Source organism: Pelodiscus sinensis, chromosome 3, assembly GCF_049634645.1.
Source record: "Pelodiscus sinensis isolate JC-2024 chromosome 3, ASM4963464v1, whole genome shotgun sequence".
Classification (NCBI taxonomy): domain Eukaryota; kingdom Metazoa; phylum Chordata; order Testudines; family Trionychidae; genus Pelodiscus; species Pelodiscus sinensis.
In genome coordinates, this window is record NC_134713.1 from 170,769,482 (window position 1) to 170,786,231 (window position 16,750).

The 16,750-nt window shown below is 40.3% G+C and overlaps 1 protein-coding gene across 2 annotated transcripts in view; it reads right to left on the reverse strand.

The window, feature by feature from the left end:
* Positions 1–8,746: 8,746 nt before the first annotated feature.
* BICRAL (BICRA like chromatin remodeling complex associated protein) overlaps positions 8,747–16,750 on the reverse strand; it is a 95,003-nt gene continuing 86,999 nt past the window's right edge. The window contains exon 12 of one of the 2 annotated variants that reach the window (XM_075925436.1): positions 8,747–16,084. In XM_075925436.1, the coding sequence (XP_075781551.1) occupies positions 15,285–16,084 (800 nt within the window). In that variant the 3' untranslated portion in view covers positions 8,747–15,284. The remainder of the gene's footprint in view (positions 16,085–16,750) is intronic. The other variant, XM_006122087.3, reaches the window with a different exon arrangement.

Here is a 16,750-nt window from a genome sequence, read left to right on the forward strand (position 1 = left end):
AGGCAGCAGGTGGGAGAGCTACAGGAGGAGGTGGCTAGGTTGAGGTACACCCGCATCCATGAGGAATTCCTGGACCGTGTTCATGAGGAGACAGCTGAGGTAGCTGTCCCGGTACACAGGACTGCGGGCACACCACTGGTAGAGGAGGAGACGGCTCAGGGTAGACAGTAGCAGCTGGTTACTTCTGGCAGCAGGCACTGCTCCACCCCTGCTCCAAACCCGCCCTCCGTGGTACTAGGAAACCGTTACGCTCTTCTTTATACAGGAGATAAGCAATCACCCCCTACACCGGAGGAGAAGCCCCGTACCTCCAAGGCTGGGAGGTCTGCTGCCACCACTGCGAATAGGAAACGTAGGGTAGTGGTGGTCGGAGACTCTCTTCTGAGGGAGACGGAGGCGCCCATATGTTGTACTGACATTTCATCTCAGGAGGTATGCTGTCTGCCGGGGGCCCGTATCCGAGATGTTACGGAGGCATTGTCAAGGATTATCCGGCCCTCTGACTACTACCCCATGCTACTCACCCATGTGGGCACAAATGATACTGCGAGGTGTGACACTGAGCAGATCAAGAGTGACTACAGGGCTCTGGGAGTACAGGTGAAGGAGTTTGGAGCGCAGGTGGTATTCTCTTCGATCCTTCCTGTCGAAGGTAGGGGCCGGGGCAGAGACAGGTGTATCCTGGAGGTGAATGCCTGGCTGCGAAGATGGTGTCGCCAGGAGGGCTTTGGCTTCCTCGAACATGGGATGCTATTCCAGGAAGGACTGCTAAGCAAGGATGGCGTCCACCTTTCGAGGAGGGAGAAGACCCTATTTGGACACAGAATGGCTAACCTAGTGAGGAGGGCTTTAAACTAGGTTTGACGGGGACAGATGAGCAAAGCCCACAGGTAAGTGGAGAACATGGGGACCTGGGAGATGGGTCGAAAATGGGAGGGAGCGTGGGCTACAGTGGCAGAGAAAAAGGAGGGTCAGGGCAAAACTGGGAGGCAAGGTCAAATCAGGATCTTAGATGCCTATATACAAATGCGAGAAGTATGGGAAATAAGCAGGAAGAACTGGAAGCGCTGATAAATAAGTACAATTATAACATTGTTGGCATCACAGAAACTTGGTGGGATAATACACATGATTGGAATGTTTCTATAGAAGGGTACAGCTTGCTCAGGCAGGATAGACAGGGAAAAAAGGGAGGAGGTGTTGCCTTATACATTAAAAATGAACACACTTGGAGTGAGGTGGAGATGAACATAGGAGACAGAAGTGTTGCGAGTGTCTGGGTTAGGCTAAAAGGGATTAAAAACAAAGGTGATATCATACTAGGAGTCTACTACAGGCCACCTACCCAGGTGGAAGAAGTGGATGAGGCTTTTTTTTAATCAGCTAACAAAATCATCCAAAGCCCAAGATTTGGTGGTGATGGGGGACTTCAAATATCCAGATATATGTTGGGAAAATAACACAGCGGGGCACAGACTATCCAATAAGTTCTTGGACTGCATTGGGGACAACTTTTTATTTCAGAAGGTTGAAAAAGCTACCAGGGGGGAAGCTGTTCTAGATTTGATCCTAACAAATAGGGAGGAACTAGTTGAGAATTTGAAAGTGGAAGGCAGGTTGGGTGAAAGTGATCATGAAATCATAGAATTCACAATTCTAAGGAAAGGTAGAAGGGAGAACAGCAAAATAGAAACAATGGATTTCAGTAAGGCGGATTTTGGTAAATTCAGAGAGCTGATAGGTAAGGTCCCATGGGAATCGAGACTGAGGGGAAAAACAACTGAGGAGAGTCAGCAGTTTTTCAAAAGGACATTGTTAAGGGCACAAAAGCAAGCTATTCCAATGTGTCGGAAAGATAGAAAATATGGCAAAAGACCACATTGGCCTAACCACGAGATCTTGCATGATCTAAAAATAAAAAAGAAGTCACATAAAAAATGAAAAGTAGGACAAATTACAAAGGATGAATATAGGCAAACAGCACAGGAATGCAGGGGCAAGATTAGAAAGGCAAAGGCACAAAATGATCTCAAACTAGCTACGGGAATAAAGTGAAACAAGAAGACTTTTTATAAATACATTAGAAGCAAGAGGAAGACCAAGGAGAGGGTAGGCCCACTGGTCAGTGAGGAGGGAGAAACAGTAACAGGAAACTTGGAAATGGCAGAGATGCTCAATTACTTCTTTGTTTCAGGCTTCACCGAGAAGTCTGAAGGAACACCTAACATAGTGAATGCTAGTGGGAATGGGGTAGTTTTAGAAGGTAAAATAAAAAAAAGAACAAGTTAAAAATCACCTAGAAAAGTTAAATGCCTACAAATCACCAGGGCCTGATGAAATGCATCCTAGAATACTCCAGGAGCTGATAGAGGAGGTATCTGAGCCTCTAGCTATCATCTTTGGAAAATCATGGGAGACAGGAGAGATTCCAGAGGACTGGAAAAGGGAAAATATAGTGCTCATCTATAAAAAGGGAAATAAGAACAACCCAGGAAACTACAGACGAGTTAGTTTAACTTCTGTGCCAGGGAAGATAATGGAGCAAGTAATTAAGGAAATCATCTGTAAACATTTGGAAAGTGGCAAGGTGGCATAAGGAATCTGTCAAAAAAAGCTTTCTTCCTTGACAGATCCCCCTCTAGACTGCCTCTTTTCACTGACAAAGTGCTGAGTCAGCAAAAATGGTGGCCATTTTTATGCAAATTAAGCATGGGATATTTAAATCCCCGCTTCATTTGCAACGTCGACCTTCCTAACCTGCATCCCTCTGCTGACAGAGGGATACAGTTTAAACCTACCCATAGTGACACATTTCTTGATCCTTGTGTGAAAAAGGGTGTCTCGGGATGGGAAGCCTGGCCCCCTGGGAGGCAGATCTTCTTAGGTTCCATCTGGGTTGCTCCACCCCATAATCATTCCACCCATCTATGGCCACTATCAGCAGGGCTGTAGGCCCAGCAGCCCAGTCAGTAATACCCCAGTCAGCAGGGCAGTAAGGCCCAGTGGCCAAGTCAGTAAAGTAGTTGAGACACCCCTTCCCTTCCCCTTTGGGAGGTCGAGATGGGGTAGGGGGACCCAGGCCCTCCCTCTCCACCATGCTCCAGCCCAGGGCCCTGTCAGTGGTGGGCATGTCCCACCACTAGCTCAGCGGGGAATCTGCCAAAACACTCTGAGCTCACAAGGCCCTTCCAGCTCCCCACTGGGCTACTTCCTACCCTGTCCGATGGCCAGTGTCTTTCCCTACCTGCGTCCTCTGGGCTAGTCGTTCCCCCCACTCAGTTCTTGCTGGCAGGCCACCACCTCCATCTGCAGTAGCTGCTGCTGTGGCTGCAGCTGTAGAGCCTACGGCTGCGGAGGCTGGTGGTGGTGGTGGGCATTTGGGGGCTCAACCGGGCAGTTTTTTGCTGTCCCAGTTTCCCCAGGGCTGTGGCGAGGGCCTTGTAGTAACTGCCCAGCTGCTCTGGGGGCCAGGGCTACCTAGCAGCAGTGGCTGCTCCTCTGGCAGCTGGGGCTGGAGCCAAGGCTGTATGGTGGCAGTGGCCGCTCAGGCTGCAGGGGCCAGGGCCACATGGCTACAGTGGCTGCTCTTCTGACAGGCAGAGCTGGGACTTGGGACGTGGAAACATAATTGATCCATGGTTAAAAAAGCATCATGGATATTTTAAAATTGAATCACAGGCAATCAGAATCCTTAGAACCAATCTGGGATTAAAAGGCATTAATTTAATACAAAGCTGCATACAACCTGAGTGACTGACCAATGTAGAAATGTAAGAGGGCTGGGGAGTTTACATTCACTTTCCACTTACAACCAGAGCATTAGGCTGCAAAAAGACCCTTCCTGTCCCAGGGCTACTGTTCCACTCTGTGCTACAATAGTGGCCACTGTACTCCACTTATACTGCAGCCAACACATTTACTTAAATATGGATCTGATGATCCCTCCTCTCACCAGCACAGACTGTTTTTGAAGTACCCAGGATACGTGCAGAGCTCCCGGCAAAGTGGCTACTGTGCACATAACTCGCCCTCGTATGGCCTCCAACTTGGGGCTTAAATATTGAATGTGGCTGATGTCCATATCACTAGTGCTTTTCATCCTTAATGTATAGTGCTGACTGGAAAAGCTATTGCTCTGACAATCTCCAGGTTCCCATACATGCACTGGCCTGGTGTTACTCCGAGGCACCCAAAGCCAGAGGAAGGGAAGAAAAGCTATCAAAATAGTATATTTTAAAAGTACAGAAATCCCAGCAGCAGGAAGAATTGGTTCTCAGCCAATAATAGTGGTATGATTGACTTTAAAATGTATCAGCGGCATGCAGATCTATAAATATAAGTTAAATTTCGGCACACCACTTCTGAAAGGTTGCTGACTCCCTGCTCTAGGGTCTTCCAAACCTGTTTCCTATGCTGAATTTCACCCTGAAAGTAATCTTGTTTCTTAATATTAATCATATGTTTTTATTTTGTCTATTTACCAGCAGATGGTGCTACAGGAACACTGAATAATGAGTATATTCAAATCCAGCAATTAACAACAATGAGTTATTACCAAAATTTAGTTTGTTTTGCTTGTTCTGCAACAAGCTAAACACTTTAGGTGCAACCATTTAAAACACAAATTTCATAGGTAATGGTCAATAAATAGTAACAAAATTTGAATTTACCTAGAAATTTAATAGATCACCTGTTAAGCAAGTTGTAAAATATCTGAAATTAAGAAACATAGCAGAACCCAACTGATTTCTGTATGTTGCAAGAATTAGTACTGTGGTAACCCAGGGCTACGTCTAGACTGGCATGATTTTCCGGAAATGCTTTTAACAGAAAAGTTTTCCCTTAAAAGCATTTTCGGAAAAGAGCGTCTAGATTGGCACGGATGCTTTTCCGCAAATGCACTTTTTGCGGAAAAGCGTCCGTGCCAATCTAGACGCGCTTTTCTGCAAAAAAGCTTCGATCGCCATTTTTGCGATCGGGGCTTTTTTGCGGAAAACAAATCTGAGCTGTCTACACTGGCCCTTTTGCGCAAAAGTTTTGTGCCAATGGACTTTTGCCCGAACGGGAGCAGAATAGTATTTACGCAAGAACACTGACAATCTTACATGAGCTCAGCAGTGCTTTTGCAGAAATTCGAGCAGCCAGTGTAGACAGCTGGCAAGTTTTTCCAGAAAAGTGGCTGATTTTCCAGAAAAACTGGCCAGTCTAGACACAGCCCAGTTGAATTAGCAAAAGTGAAACAGATCTAAAGAAAACAATTGTGACATTAATAAATACTTTGTTATCGCAGATCTAGATCAATATAATTCACTAAGATGTATCTGTAAATGGAATTTTAGAGACTGCGTCAAGTTGCAGTAATGAAAAAGGTCAGAGAAATTACATATTCAGACACATTTTCTAAACCTGACTTTCAATGTTTGCAATTTGTGTGTGTGGAAACAGGTAACTGTGTATACAAATCAGATTAGTTCAGTACCTGCTTGATAAATGTGAGTAAAAGAGGTATTTTCTCACAAACTTAGTTGCATCAACCAGTGCCATTTTAGAGACTGGTAGGAGAGATGTTGGAAATTACATTTGAAAAGATTCATAAATGGTGTAATGGTATTTTAACAGAGTATTAGGAGGAACTGATCATCAGCACCTGCAGCCAGGCACTGTAAGATGCTACACAAGATTGTGCAGGCACCTCAGCCAATGCACTTCATTCCTGAGCTACAAGATGCTGCTATTGCAGACTTGCACCTAAGAATGTAAGAACAGTCATACAGGGTCAGACCAATGGTCCATCTAGCCCAATATCCTGTCTGCCGATAGTGGCCAATACCACATGCCCCAGATACCTATCTCAAGCATTATATCTTATCATTCAGTAATGTTGTTACTCAGTTCCAATTGTGTCCAATGCAGGCTAATGCATCAATGGACTGCATGGCCTCTCTCTGTACCATTTCTTAACAAATATTAATGATATATAGTCATTAATTATGACCATTTTTGTATAGTGCTAGATCTTGGGATCAGCATTTGGCCCAGAGTTCAAACTTGAGGTGAAGTTCAACTTTCTGCTTGGCTTTCAAAATCATCTAATTATTGCAAAAGGGTTACTACTTAAAGGAGATAATAGGTAGTCAATAACTTGCACATATAAATCACTGATATTTCATTTATTCTCTGCCACCACCCAATAATTTTAATATAATCACTTAATAATTCTACCAGCTATCTCTGTAGATACTTACATGATGCCCATCAGTGCAATATTTCAGCATATTCACATGGTATTTTCCACTCAAGGATGTCAAAGGCATTTGCAAATATTAATTGACTTCACACATTTCTTTGAAGAAGCAGAATCCTCCTCATTAACACAAGCCTGACTTGATTAGCCTCATTAACACAAGCAACGTTTTCCTTATATTCACCTCTGAATCTATTACTTCCACTCCATTTCATCGGATGAAGCAGGCTTTACCCACAAAAGCTTATACCCTAATTAATCTGTTAGGCTACGTCTACATTGGCCCCTTTTCCGGAAGGGGCATGGTAATTTTTGAAATCGCAATAGGGAAATGCGCGGGGGATTTAAATATCCCCCGCGGCATTTAAATAAAAATGTCCGCCGCTTTTTTCCGGCTTTTAGAAAAGCCGGAAAAGAGCGTCTACACTGGCCCCGATCCTCCGGAAAAAGCGCCCTTTTCCGGAGGATCTTATTCCTACTTCAAAAGGGCGCTTTTTCCGGAGGATCGGGGCCAGTGTAGACGCTCTTTTCCGGCTTTTCTAAAAGCCGGAAAAAAGCGGCGGACATTTTTATTTAAATGCCGCGGGGGATATTTAATTCCCCCGCGCATTTCCCTATTGCGATTTCAAAAATTACCATGCCCCTTCCGGAAAAGGGGCCAATGTAGACGAGCCCTTAGTGTTTGAGGGTGCATCTACACAACACAATTATTTCAAAATAACTGAAATTTTGAATTTGTTTCAATATAATGGAAATGCTGTGTAGATGCTTGCATTATTATTTCAAAATAACGGACGGCTTATTCTGACTTCTGTAAACCCCATTCCACAAGGAATAACGCCTATTCTGAAATAGCTATTGAGGATGCTCAACTGCTGCTATTTCAAAATAGTTCCTCCCCAAGGCCATTCAAAGTAATTACTCCCCAGTGCTTCCCGGGGCTCTAAATCGAGGTAGTGCACCCACATTAGGGATCCCCGCCACAGACTAACTTTGAGCTTGCCACAAATTATGGGTAGTGTGAATGATTAGCGTGAGTGAATTAACAGTAAATGATACCCATTTGCAGGGCTCGACAAACTATGTAATCTATTCGTCCGTGGCGAGTAGATTACAATCCGGAAGAGCCGGGTTCGGGCGATCTGCGCATGCGCAGATCGCCAGACAGCGTGACTGGCGAGCAGGGCTCACCGTGGTTCGGCGAGCCCTACCCATTTGGACATGCTCTGGGCAGAGATAGCCTTGCCCTTTGATCATGAGCAATAGATATAAAAAGCTTAGGGAGCTAAGTGGTTTTGTATTGTTGAGAGAGAAAGATAATACTCTGTGAATGTAAAGCATGTGCATTGCTGTTTCAAAGGCATTAGCATGTGATTTTGGAAAGAATGTTGGTAAATGGATAGGTTCATTTAGGTGGAAGGTGGAGTGCACTTTAGGCAGAAATTTAGGGTATGTAGAGAGTGTGACTTTGTCAATGAAGAAGGTAGTATTTGGGGGTTCAGCTATAAGTGTTCCAAATTCTCCGATGCATCTGGGAAGACATAACTGCTACTAAAAAAGGTGGTTTTCATGGATAAGTGGAGAAGGGACCAGCTGGCAATAGTTCAAAGGGTTTGTACATCAAGGCCTTGAGAACCAGGTGCAAATCCCAGGGCTCAGCCAGTGGTCTTATATCTAGGAATAGCATTTAGATGCCTTTTGGTGACAAGGTGAGCAAATACAGTGTAAGTATCAACCTTATGGTAGAGTCTTATGATTGCTACAAGGTGAACCTTTATGGAACTAAGAGAAAGGCGTGATTCTTTAAGTTCCAGAAGGTAATCCAGAATTGTTGGAAGAGGGGTGGAAGCCCATTGACTAGCCAGGCTTTAAGTTGAAGACAGTTTATGTGGGGTGATATAACTGGCCTCTGTGATGTTATGGTTGTGAAGTAGGGAGAGGAATCATGGGTTGGATGAACAATCTTGATAGAAAGGGGTATCATGATTATCTGAACCATGCTGGTGCTATTAGAATGATGTGGCATCTGTGTGTCCTTATTTTCTCTATCACTCTGTTCAAGTGGTATTGGTGGAAATCTATGTGCCAAACACTACAACAGAAAATGCTACGGTATCTATTTAAAAAAAAAAGTCTACTAGAGTTTTCTCATCCTTCTAGTAAAACCAGAGCACCATTGAATTCCACCCCAATCACAGTAAAAAGGTACTTTAAAGGGAAGACAGCTGTGTAATAATCTATGTCTCACAAGTATTGGATATCTGGGAGACTTTCTTGGTGATTCTATCGCTGAAAACAATGCTTAGCCACACTATTTAATAAAAGGATGCAAACAACATTTAACCAAGTCATAAAGCCAACTTCATTTTGTTACAGGATGAATCCATGTGAAAAGCATCATGTAATTACATTTAAATTCTTTGCCTTGTTGACACAAATTAAAGTAGATTATAATATAAATCATGAAGATTTCTAATAACTGATTTCCTTTTGAGCTCCAGCAACATTTTCACAAGAGATGATAAGCAATGATATTCATGTGAGTTCATGCAAAGTAGCTGTGTTTAAATGAGGGGTAGACAAGCACCTTGTATTTTCCTTGGATGTCAGTATGCAGCTGTCCTCCTTTAAAGGTGATTTGGATGCTGGTTTCATTAATTGCAAATACCGTCCCTCAAGAGGACCACAGCATGGCTTAAGAATGTCTTTCATTATTAATGGGGAACCCATGCAATTCCATGATTGTCTTCAGACCTTTTAAAGGCATCAGGCACATAGCACCAGAGTAACTGGGCAATCGGCTGTTATTACAATGGTGAGGTTCCTAGTTTCCCTATTGTTGTGAGCACTGGTGTATGATTCTATCAAAATTTTCTGATGTTCCACTTGCAGATTTATTGTTACCTCTGGCCAAGCCCCTTTCATAGTTAGTAAGTTCTGTAAAAGCTAAATACTTCATTAGTGTGGCGAATTAAAGCAAAGCAAACCAGGTGGAAGGGGGTTGGTACCCCGCTCCCAGTCCTCCTTTTCATATGGTATACTCCTTGCTCCCTCAGTCAGGCTCCATAGGGGTAGCAGGAGCTGCAGCAGGAACGGTCTCATGGTTACCCTTTAGTTCCTTTTCTTGTTTACCTGTGGAAACATTGTTAGCATTCACCTAGCTTAAACAATTACTAAACTATTATCCTTCCACTAAGTTTTTTAGAATTGCTGTTTGATTGGACTAAACAGTTTTTTTTTCAGTTGCTCTTCAGCTGGTACCAGCACTTTCTGATGTTCTGAAAGACAAAAGAACATTTTCCTACCATCATGGAGGTGGCACATCCTATTTTTAAATGTTTCTTTCTGTTACAAGTATTCTTGCTGACTTCTTGATCAGCCTGTTGTTACCCAATAATTACTTATGCTTTTGTTTTTTAAACCAGCTTTTAAGGGTTTGGGTAAAGTACTTCACTGCTCAATTAAGTTAAAGATGGTATGCCTCAATTTCCCTTTTACACTACAAACCAGGTTTTTAATAATCTATCTGTTGTGAAGCTCCAAATGTATTCATAGGTAGTAACTGAGAGGCTTTACTGCTATAGTGATTTTCCTTAGCACAAGGTGTTTGCTAGTTACCTTTCCAGCAAGCCTAAAAGGCTTTCTCTTTGAAGTACATCAGGTGTTTTACAGGTTTTATGTAGCTTGTTAGCATAAAAGTTTGTTTTCTTAGAACCACCTTAAGAGTTAAATGTCCCAAGAGAAGCAGCACTAGTCTGGTACAAAGTGTCTTGTCAGTTTGCAATTTTAAGTGAGAGGGCATTATCCAAAACAAAATAAAACCAATTCGTTTGAAACCTACCAAACAGATTCACAAATTTACAATGCATTCCCTGTTATGCATCTGACCAGTTAAATTCCAGTAGAATCCCTTATTTCCCATTTAGCAAATTTAACAATAGTGTCCATAGCCAACTACTTAAATTAGTAGTTTCGTTGCCTGTATTATTTACACATTGCTTCAGAGAGAGGCCACACAAAAACAAGTAGTCCATTATAGCAGATTTCCTTCTAATACATTACAATTACTTAATATCTTCCACACTCCCACAAAGTCAACTTCACACCTTCTCATACCCTTAAGCATTTGCATTATCCCTCAAATGAAAACTTTCCTCATTTCCTAGTAATTTAACTTTCTAATGCCTGCACTACTGCTTTCCTTATTCTTTCTACTATGCCCACACAGGGCCCCAAACCTCTTACCCCTTTTATACAGGCTTATTTCCTTCTTATGGTCTGTACCTGATTCTGCTTTTCCTGCTAAATGGCTACTTTCCATGGACACAGGTTTTGTCCATTATTAATTTAGTAAGAAGGATGGGCTCCTTGATTAGCTATCAGACCTTCTGATTCCTTTACTTAGGTAAAAATCCAAATGTTCATTTTTGCAGTCAGCTAATTTTTCTTAAAATACTCCTCAGTACATGGTTTTTCATAACAACCAAACTGCAGCAATATCTTTTGAGTGAGATTAAGGGTTTGTAAACATTTGCCAATTTGCTTTCAAGATCTGCATAATATAAACAAGCTAAAGTATTGTCAGACCATAGGCCATGCCTAAACTTTTGCAATACTCGTTTTAAAAACATAGTTTACTCCTTCTCCTCTTCACATACACTGCAGAATGCACTTAGGAACAGCCATCCAGCCTGACACACCCTCTTATCCTTCTTATGCACTTCCAATGCCTCCAGTACCTTTTGGATACCAGCAGGACTGACCCCATCAGCTAACTCCCCCTCAAACCGCATGGCAGGCATTACATCATACCAGATTTGAGCAACCGAACCCCAGGCTGATGTGCACAGCCAGACTAGAATTTGGCACTCTACCCTACTCTCTCCCTCGCCCATCTGCTTCCCCTTCTTCCACATGCTGAGCGATTTTTACCAAGAGAACCCTGCTTGCTGCGCCAAAATGTTGCCGGCAAGACTGTCTCAGGTCCGACACTGGGTTCTCAAAGTACAAAGACATGCTATCCAGGTATCTGTCAAACACAAGCAGTTTATTTCCTGATAGCTATCAGCTGTGCCCCTTAATTAAAAGAACAACATGACAGGAAAAGCAGCATTTCTTACATCCCTTCTGGTAGCTGGGGAACCCATTTCAGCTGTGGATGAAGTGGGAGACTGTCTCAGCTTCCGAGGCACCGGTACCCAAAGTCCATCGGTGAGGTCCAAATTGCTGTGCTCTGATGCAGCTTTAATCTGTGTCTCTACCTTGTTTGTGTCAGTTTAGAAATTTCCGGGGTTACTCATTGCTTGTTACAGTATGGCTCAGTTGTACTGCTTGTCCTTTGTCTTTATTTACATGATCAGTACATTTAGGTAAACAAGATTGTTATGTTCCTGCCCTTATCTACAATTCGTTCTTGCTACAATGGCGTATGTTCCTAGAGCCTTGCTTCTGGCTCATCAGTAGTAGGGAAAGGGGGGAGAATGGGAAAGGGAGGGAATGCAGGCCTCACCACCCCTGTACTTCACACGGACAGAGTTCTTCCGCAATTGACCCCTACACGTGGCATCACTCATGTTTCACCAAGATATGCCCTCTCCAAGGCAACTAGCACTCTTCTCACCTGAATTTCTTAGTCCTAAAAGTTTATGCCTCCATTGTGTGAAGATTTACCAGAGGAGGAGAAAGCACTACCTGTACAGCACACCGTGGCAGAGGAGAGATGATTTAGTCCATAATACCATATTGTTCCTTCTTTCAGACACCATATCACTTTAAGAAAGGAATTTTGTGATAATATACAAGGCATAGCCAACTTGAGCACTTTGAGAGAAAAGATTAAAAATAATGATGTTTTTATGCTCCACATGACCCGTGGCTTATTAGCATTTCTTTAAAAAATTACATGCACAGCATGAAAAGATGGGCTATTAAACAGATTATTTCTTAATACAGTTGCACTATAAAAAAAACTGCAAGTCAGAATGTTCTGCAACCATATTACTTGAAACTGAAAATAACCCCTTTTTTGGAAATGTTATCACTCATCTTGGTTAAATCAAGACAATCACAGATATTCTTTTTTCCCAAATCTTTGGCTGTATTGCAATGGTTGTTTCAATCTGTAATCTCCAACTAAACATTTCCTATCCATGGATTAACAATATATTTACTGACTTGTGTCTTTTAACAGTATTTATCCAACATAACAAAATAAACTGCAATTTGTTATACTTTTTTTTACAAAACATTTTATAAATATTTTTACAAAATGTATACAAAGCAATTTCAAGTGAGACATACTATACAAATGAAGGTATTTAAGCAAATAAAGTCCATACCACACTGACAATAAGTGACACATCCTCTTTAAGTGAAGTCAGTCTGTAAGGCCTCCCTAATCTAACAGATAAATTATGCTAAACTTTTCAAAGTTAAAATATTTTTGTAATTGCCAGTTTCAAAATTTATTTCAACTTTAGGCAGTAGTATTCAAGAACATTGGAAATCATCTTGCTGATCCAGCAAAATATTTTAGCATGTGCTTAAAATCATGCGTGTTAAAAATATTTGACTGGATCAGATTCCAATTCATACTTTTTAAAACCAATATTTCATGTATGAGATTATTTTATTTCATTATACAAAGTACAATTATTCCTAAAATTCAATTCAAATTAACGAATAACAGAACACTAATGATCCAACAGTAAGTTTGCTGGCCTTTGCTCAATGGATTCCTGACATAAAATGTTTGGACAAACTTTTGTCTGAACTAATCAACAATCATAAAAAACATTTCTTAACCTTAATTTTTCACTCTCTGTAATTTACTGCCCAGAAAAAATAAATTTACATAGTGGACAAAACTTTCTGATATTTGGGTTATATGTTTGCTATACAAATGCTTGAAAGTTTATATGCTATTGAGAGGATACCAAAAGTGACAAGGTCCATAAACATGCCTTTTTTCTCATAAGATAAAAATTAAACTAATTTATGTGGCTGATATAATTTACAGCGTTCCTTTCTAGACTGCTCATACTGGCAGAAACAGAATGAGCAATAAGATACATAATCCTCAGGATTCACAATCACCATCAGTATCTTTACGAAATTTCAAAGGCAATCAGCAAAGACTATACTGTCAGTATCATTAACTAGAAAACAGCTAACTGCCAAGTCTACTGTAATGATGCCCAGCTAGAAATTTAAAACTGGCAATATTGTGTTATTATTTTAAATGTTTTATGAGACATTTGGGAATGTTGGATTTTGACAAATTTGTACTTTAAAATTGGCACAATTTTTTTAAATGGCAATTAATAATGTACAAAATATTTATATTTCCATTCACATTGAAGGGGAACTGAACCTTAATTATATATTAAATATTGTTATCTTTCTCAGGTTGCATTACTAGATTTGGTTTTCTTATGTTATCACATAGTAGACTGCAGTTCAGCACAATGAAGTGCATTATAATTTTGTGCTCTCAAGGGCCAAATTCTGCTCTCTTTTATGAGGGTACAAACTCAGTGTGTAAATGATAGCAAAACTTGACTTTTTGTTTTCTTTCCTGGAAGTTCTGGCAATCTGACTGACAACCACAGTTTGTCACAATGAGTCTCTAAATTATGATAATGGCAATCAACAAGTTCTGAAATGTGGCTGTTTATTTTTGTGAGCAACAGGAAGTAAGAGGGAAAGAGAGAGAGAGCATGCCTTAGAAATCACAACCACTCTACTCTTCTGAGTATGCTAGATTCATTTTGCTAATGGCAGAAGACTGTATGCACAACAGTACTAATGACCAAAGTAAGCCATTAGAAAAGAAGCACAGGGCATTAAAAGGGAAAATGACAGATATTAAAAATAAATAAATAAAATAACAAACTTCTATTTCATCAATGTGAACACCAGCCAAATACAAATCACACAAGGATTTCCTTTGGCTCTGAAAGGTGAATTAAAAATTATACAAGTTTAGATATGTTTTAATAATGGGACAGCTGATTAACTTTGGTCTGTACATATTTTGGTAGTTATGACTGCTGCTGTGGATGACTAATATTTTCTGGCCGCGAGAAGCAGAAACAAGCAAAAACACTGGCCTTTAAACTTCTCAGGTTAAGGATAATGTCCTCTTGAAGTACAAACTACTAATTTAATCTGTTTTCAAATAAAAGTGCTTTTGACACTTGTTCTTTAAAAAACATTTATACCTCTTCAGAAAGACTTAGTTTGATCTAATTCAATTATAAAATGCAAATCCTTCTCCTCAAGTGTTAACATATCTGTATTTATATATATATAAAATTCATGGTGCTATTATGACCTCTTGCCACTTATTGGTTTCTGTTCTTCTTTCTTTAGTCGGTCATACATTATTTCATATCATACCGTTGTGACTAAGATTATACAGTATCATTCCATAGACTAAATTCACTCACTACAGATATACTCATGTTCTTTCTGCTCAGTGACAACAGAAAAGCACTTCCAATATGATTCCCTACAAATATACTGATGACATTCTTCCAACTTGAAATCCTAGAGCAGTTGGATTCAGTAATGAATCAGACAATCATTTCTGAATAAAGGTAAAATGGGTATTTAACAACTAAATTTTCTTGGAAAAAAAATTAAAATCTAGTGATTTATGAAAGGGAGAAAATTGTTGCTTCCATTTGTCTTTTAAAGTTTTCTTGAATCTGTCCTTTCATTTGACTGTGATTGTCAGTATATTACCTTATTACGTAGGGCCTGGTGAACTGCAATCTCATTAAGTTGCAGTGTTAGACAATTACCATAAGCACTGTCATTATAATACTTGAAATGTGTAGGCCCCAACAGACTGCATTCTAACAAGGATTAACTTTACTGTATATCTCACTGTAATCACAATGAGTATTGCTCTCAAACACAGAACAGAATCTAGTTTAGAAAGATTAACCTTTGCCATATGTCAGGCTGTACTTGCGGTGTCATTCACATTTGCTTCTAATACGAGAAACAAAATTTGTTCATAGTACTGTAACTATTAACACTCTAAGATACTATTTACAGCTGCTTCTAAAATAGAGTCTGTTTCTACAACACCTTCACTGTGATCCGGAATAAATTTTTCCAGGCAGTTTTCCTGTGAAGCAACTGGTGAAAAGTTTGAAAAGTCTAATTCTACAGAGCCACTACCAGTGGCCTCACTTTGTGGCTGTCTCCCAGTTTTTTTCAGTTCCAGAATGTTTTTGAATGTAGTTTCTAAACTCTTACTCAGGAGTAATTCCTGTTGGGGTTCACCAGAGCCTTTCATATTGTCAGGATGTAAAATCTCATTCTTTGGAAAGGTCCTCTGAGTTTTGTCTTGAAGGGAGTTATTACATATTCCTTCTGAGTGAGATTCAACTGTATTCCTTGACATTTTATTGTGTGTACCATGATTGGCTCTTGACAAAGGTTTTGACAGTTCTTCAGAACTTGAAGAATTTTCACTGGTCTTGGTAAGACCTTTACCAGCTAATTTCTCTTCATAAACAGCCATGTATTGACTGTCAGGAGAACAGCTAGCCTTCTCAAACTTTAAAGCTTTAGTGAGGCTTTCTGGTTTTTTAGTAGAAAGTTTTCCTTCTTGTGTCATAACGTTGTTAGGCACTAAATGAAGTTTATCGTGATTTGTAGACTCCGCTGTGCTAGATTTTGATCGGTCTCTTGTTTGGGTCTTGGTAGTTTGACTGTGAGAAGTCAATGTTTTACTACACTGATGATCACTTTCATTGGGCTGGGCTTCGTCAGCAGTTTCATCAAATTGTTTAGCGGAACAACAAAAATCAGCCAGATAACCATCTGAAAATTTAAAAAAAAATTAATATGGTGATATGAAATATCAGATAGTAAAACATAAAAAGTTCTAATGTGCTAGCATTACTGACCGTGAATAAACAATTATTTGCTCACATTGCCATCCTTTGTTTGAAAATGGCTCTAGTATTTACTGTACATTTACTGGATAACAGAACCTATTCAGCGCTGAAAGTCTTTTTTGGCTTTCACAAAAACATTTGTGGCAAACCAGAGCTCAACTCAGCAAATAGACCATTCATCTGTTGATAGTACTCTAGGAAAATGACTTCTACAAGTCAGCATTTAAGCATGTGACTTTAATGGAATCATAGACATATGGTTAAATATTTTTCTGGTTCAATGATTAATATTTGAAATTTTGACCTAATTAACCATGGGCAAAGTTTAGCGCACTCTACTCTCAGATAAAGCCAGATACAAGCTGGACAAATTATGTATGATGGGGAAGTTTCAGTATCTGGAACAGTCTCAGACTTTCCCCTTGACAATTTCTAACATTGCTCTGAGCCTTATATGTACTGGCTGTTTCAAGATTCTGAAGCTCTTCTGTCCCTATTGAAAGTTTCTGAGTAAATGGGGGATATGCAGTTTTCCATGACAAATATCTTCTCATAGCACATATTAATTCTACAGAAAATGAGCTTGTAT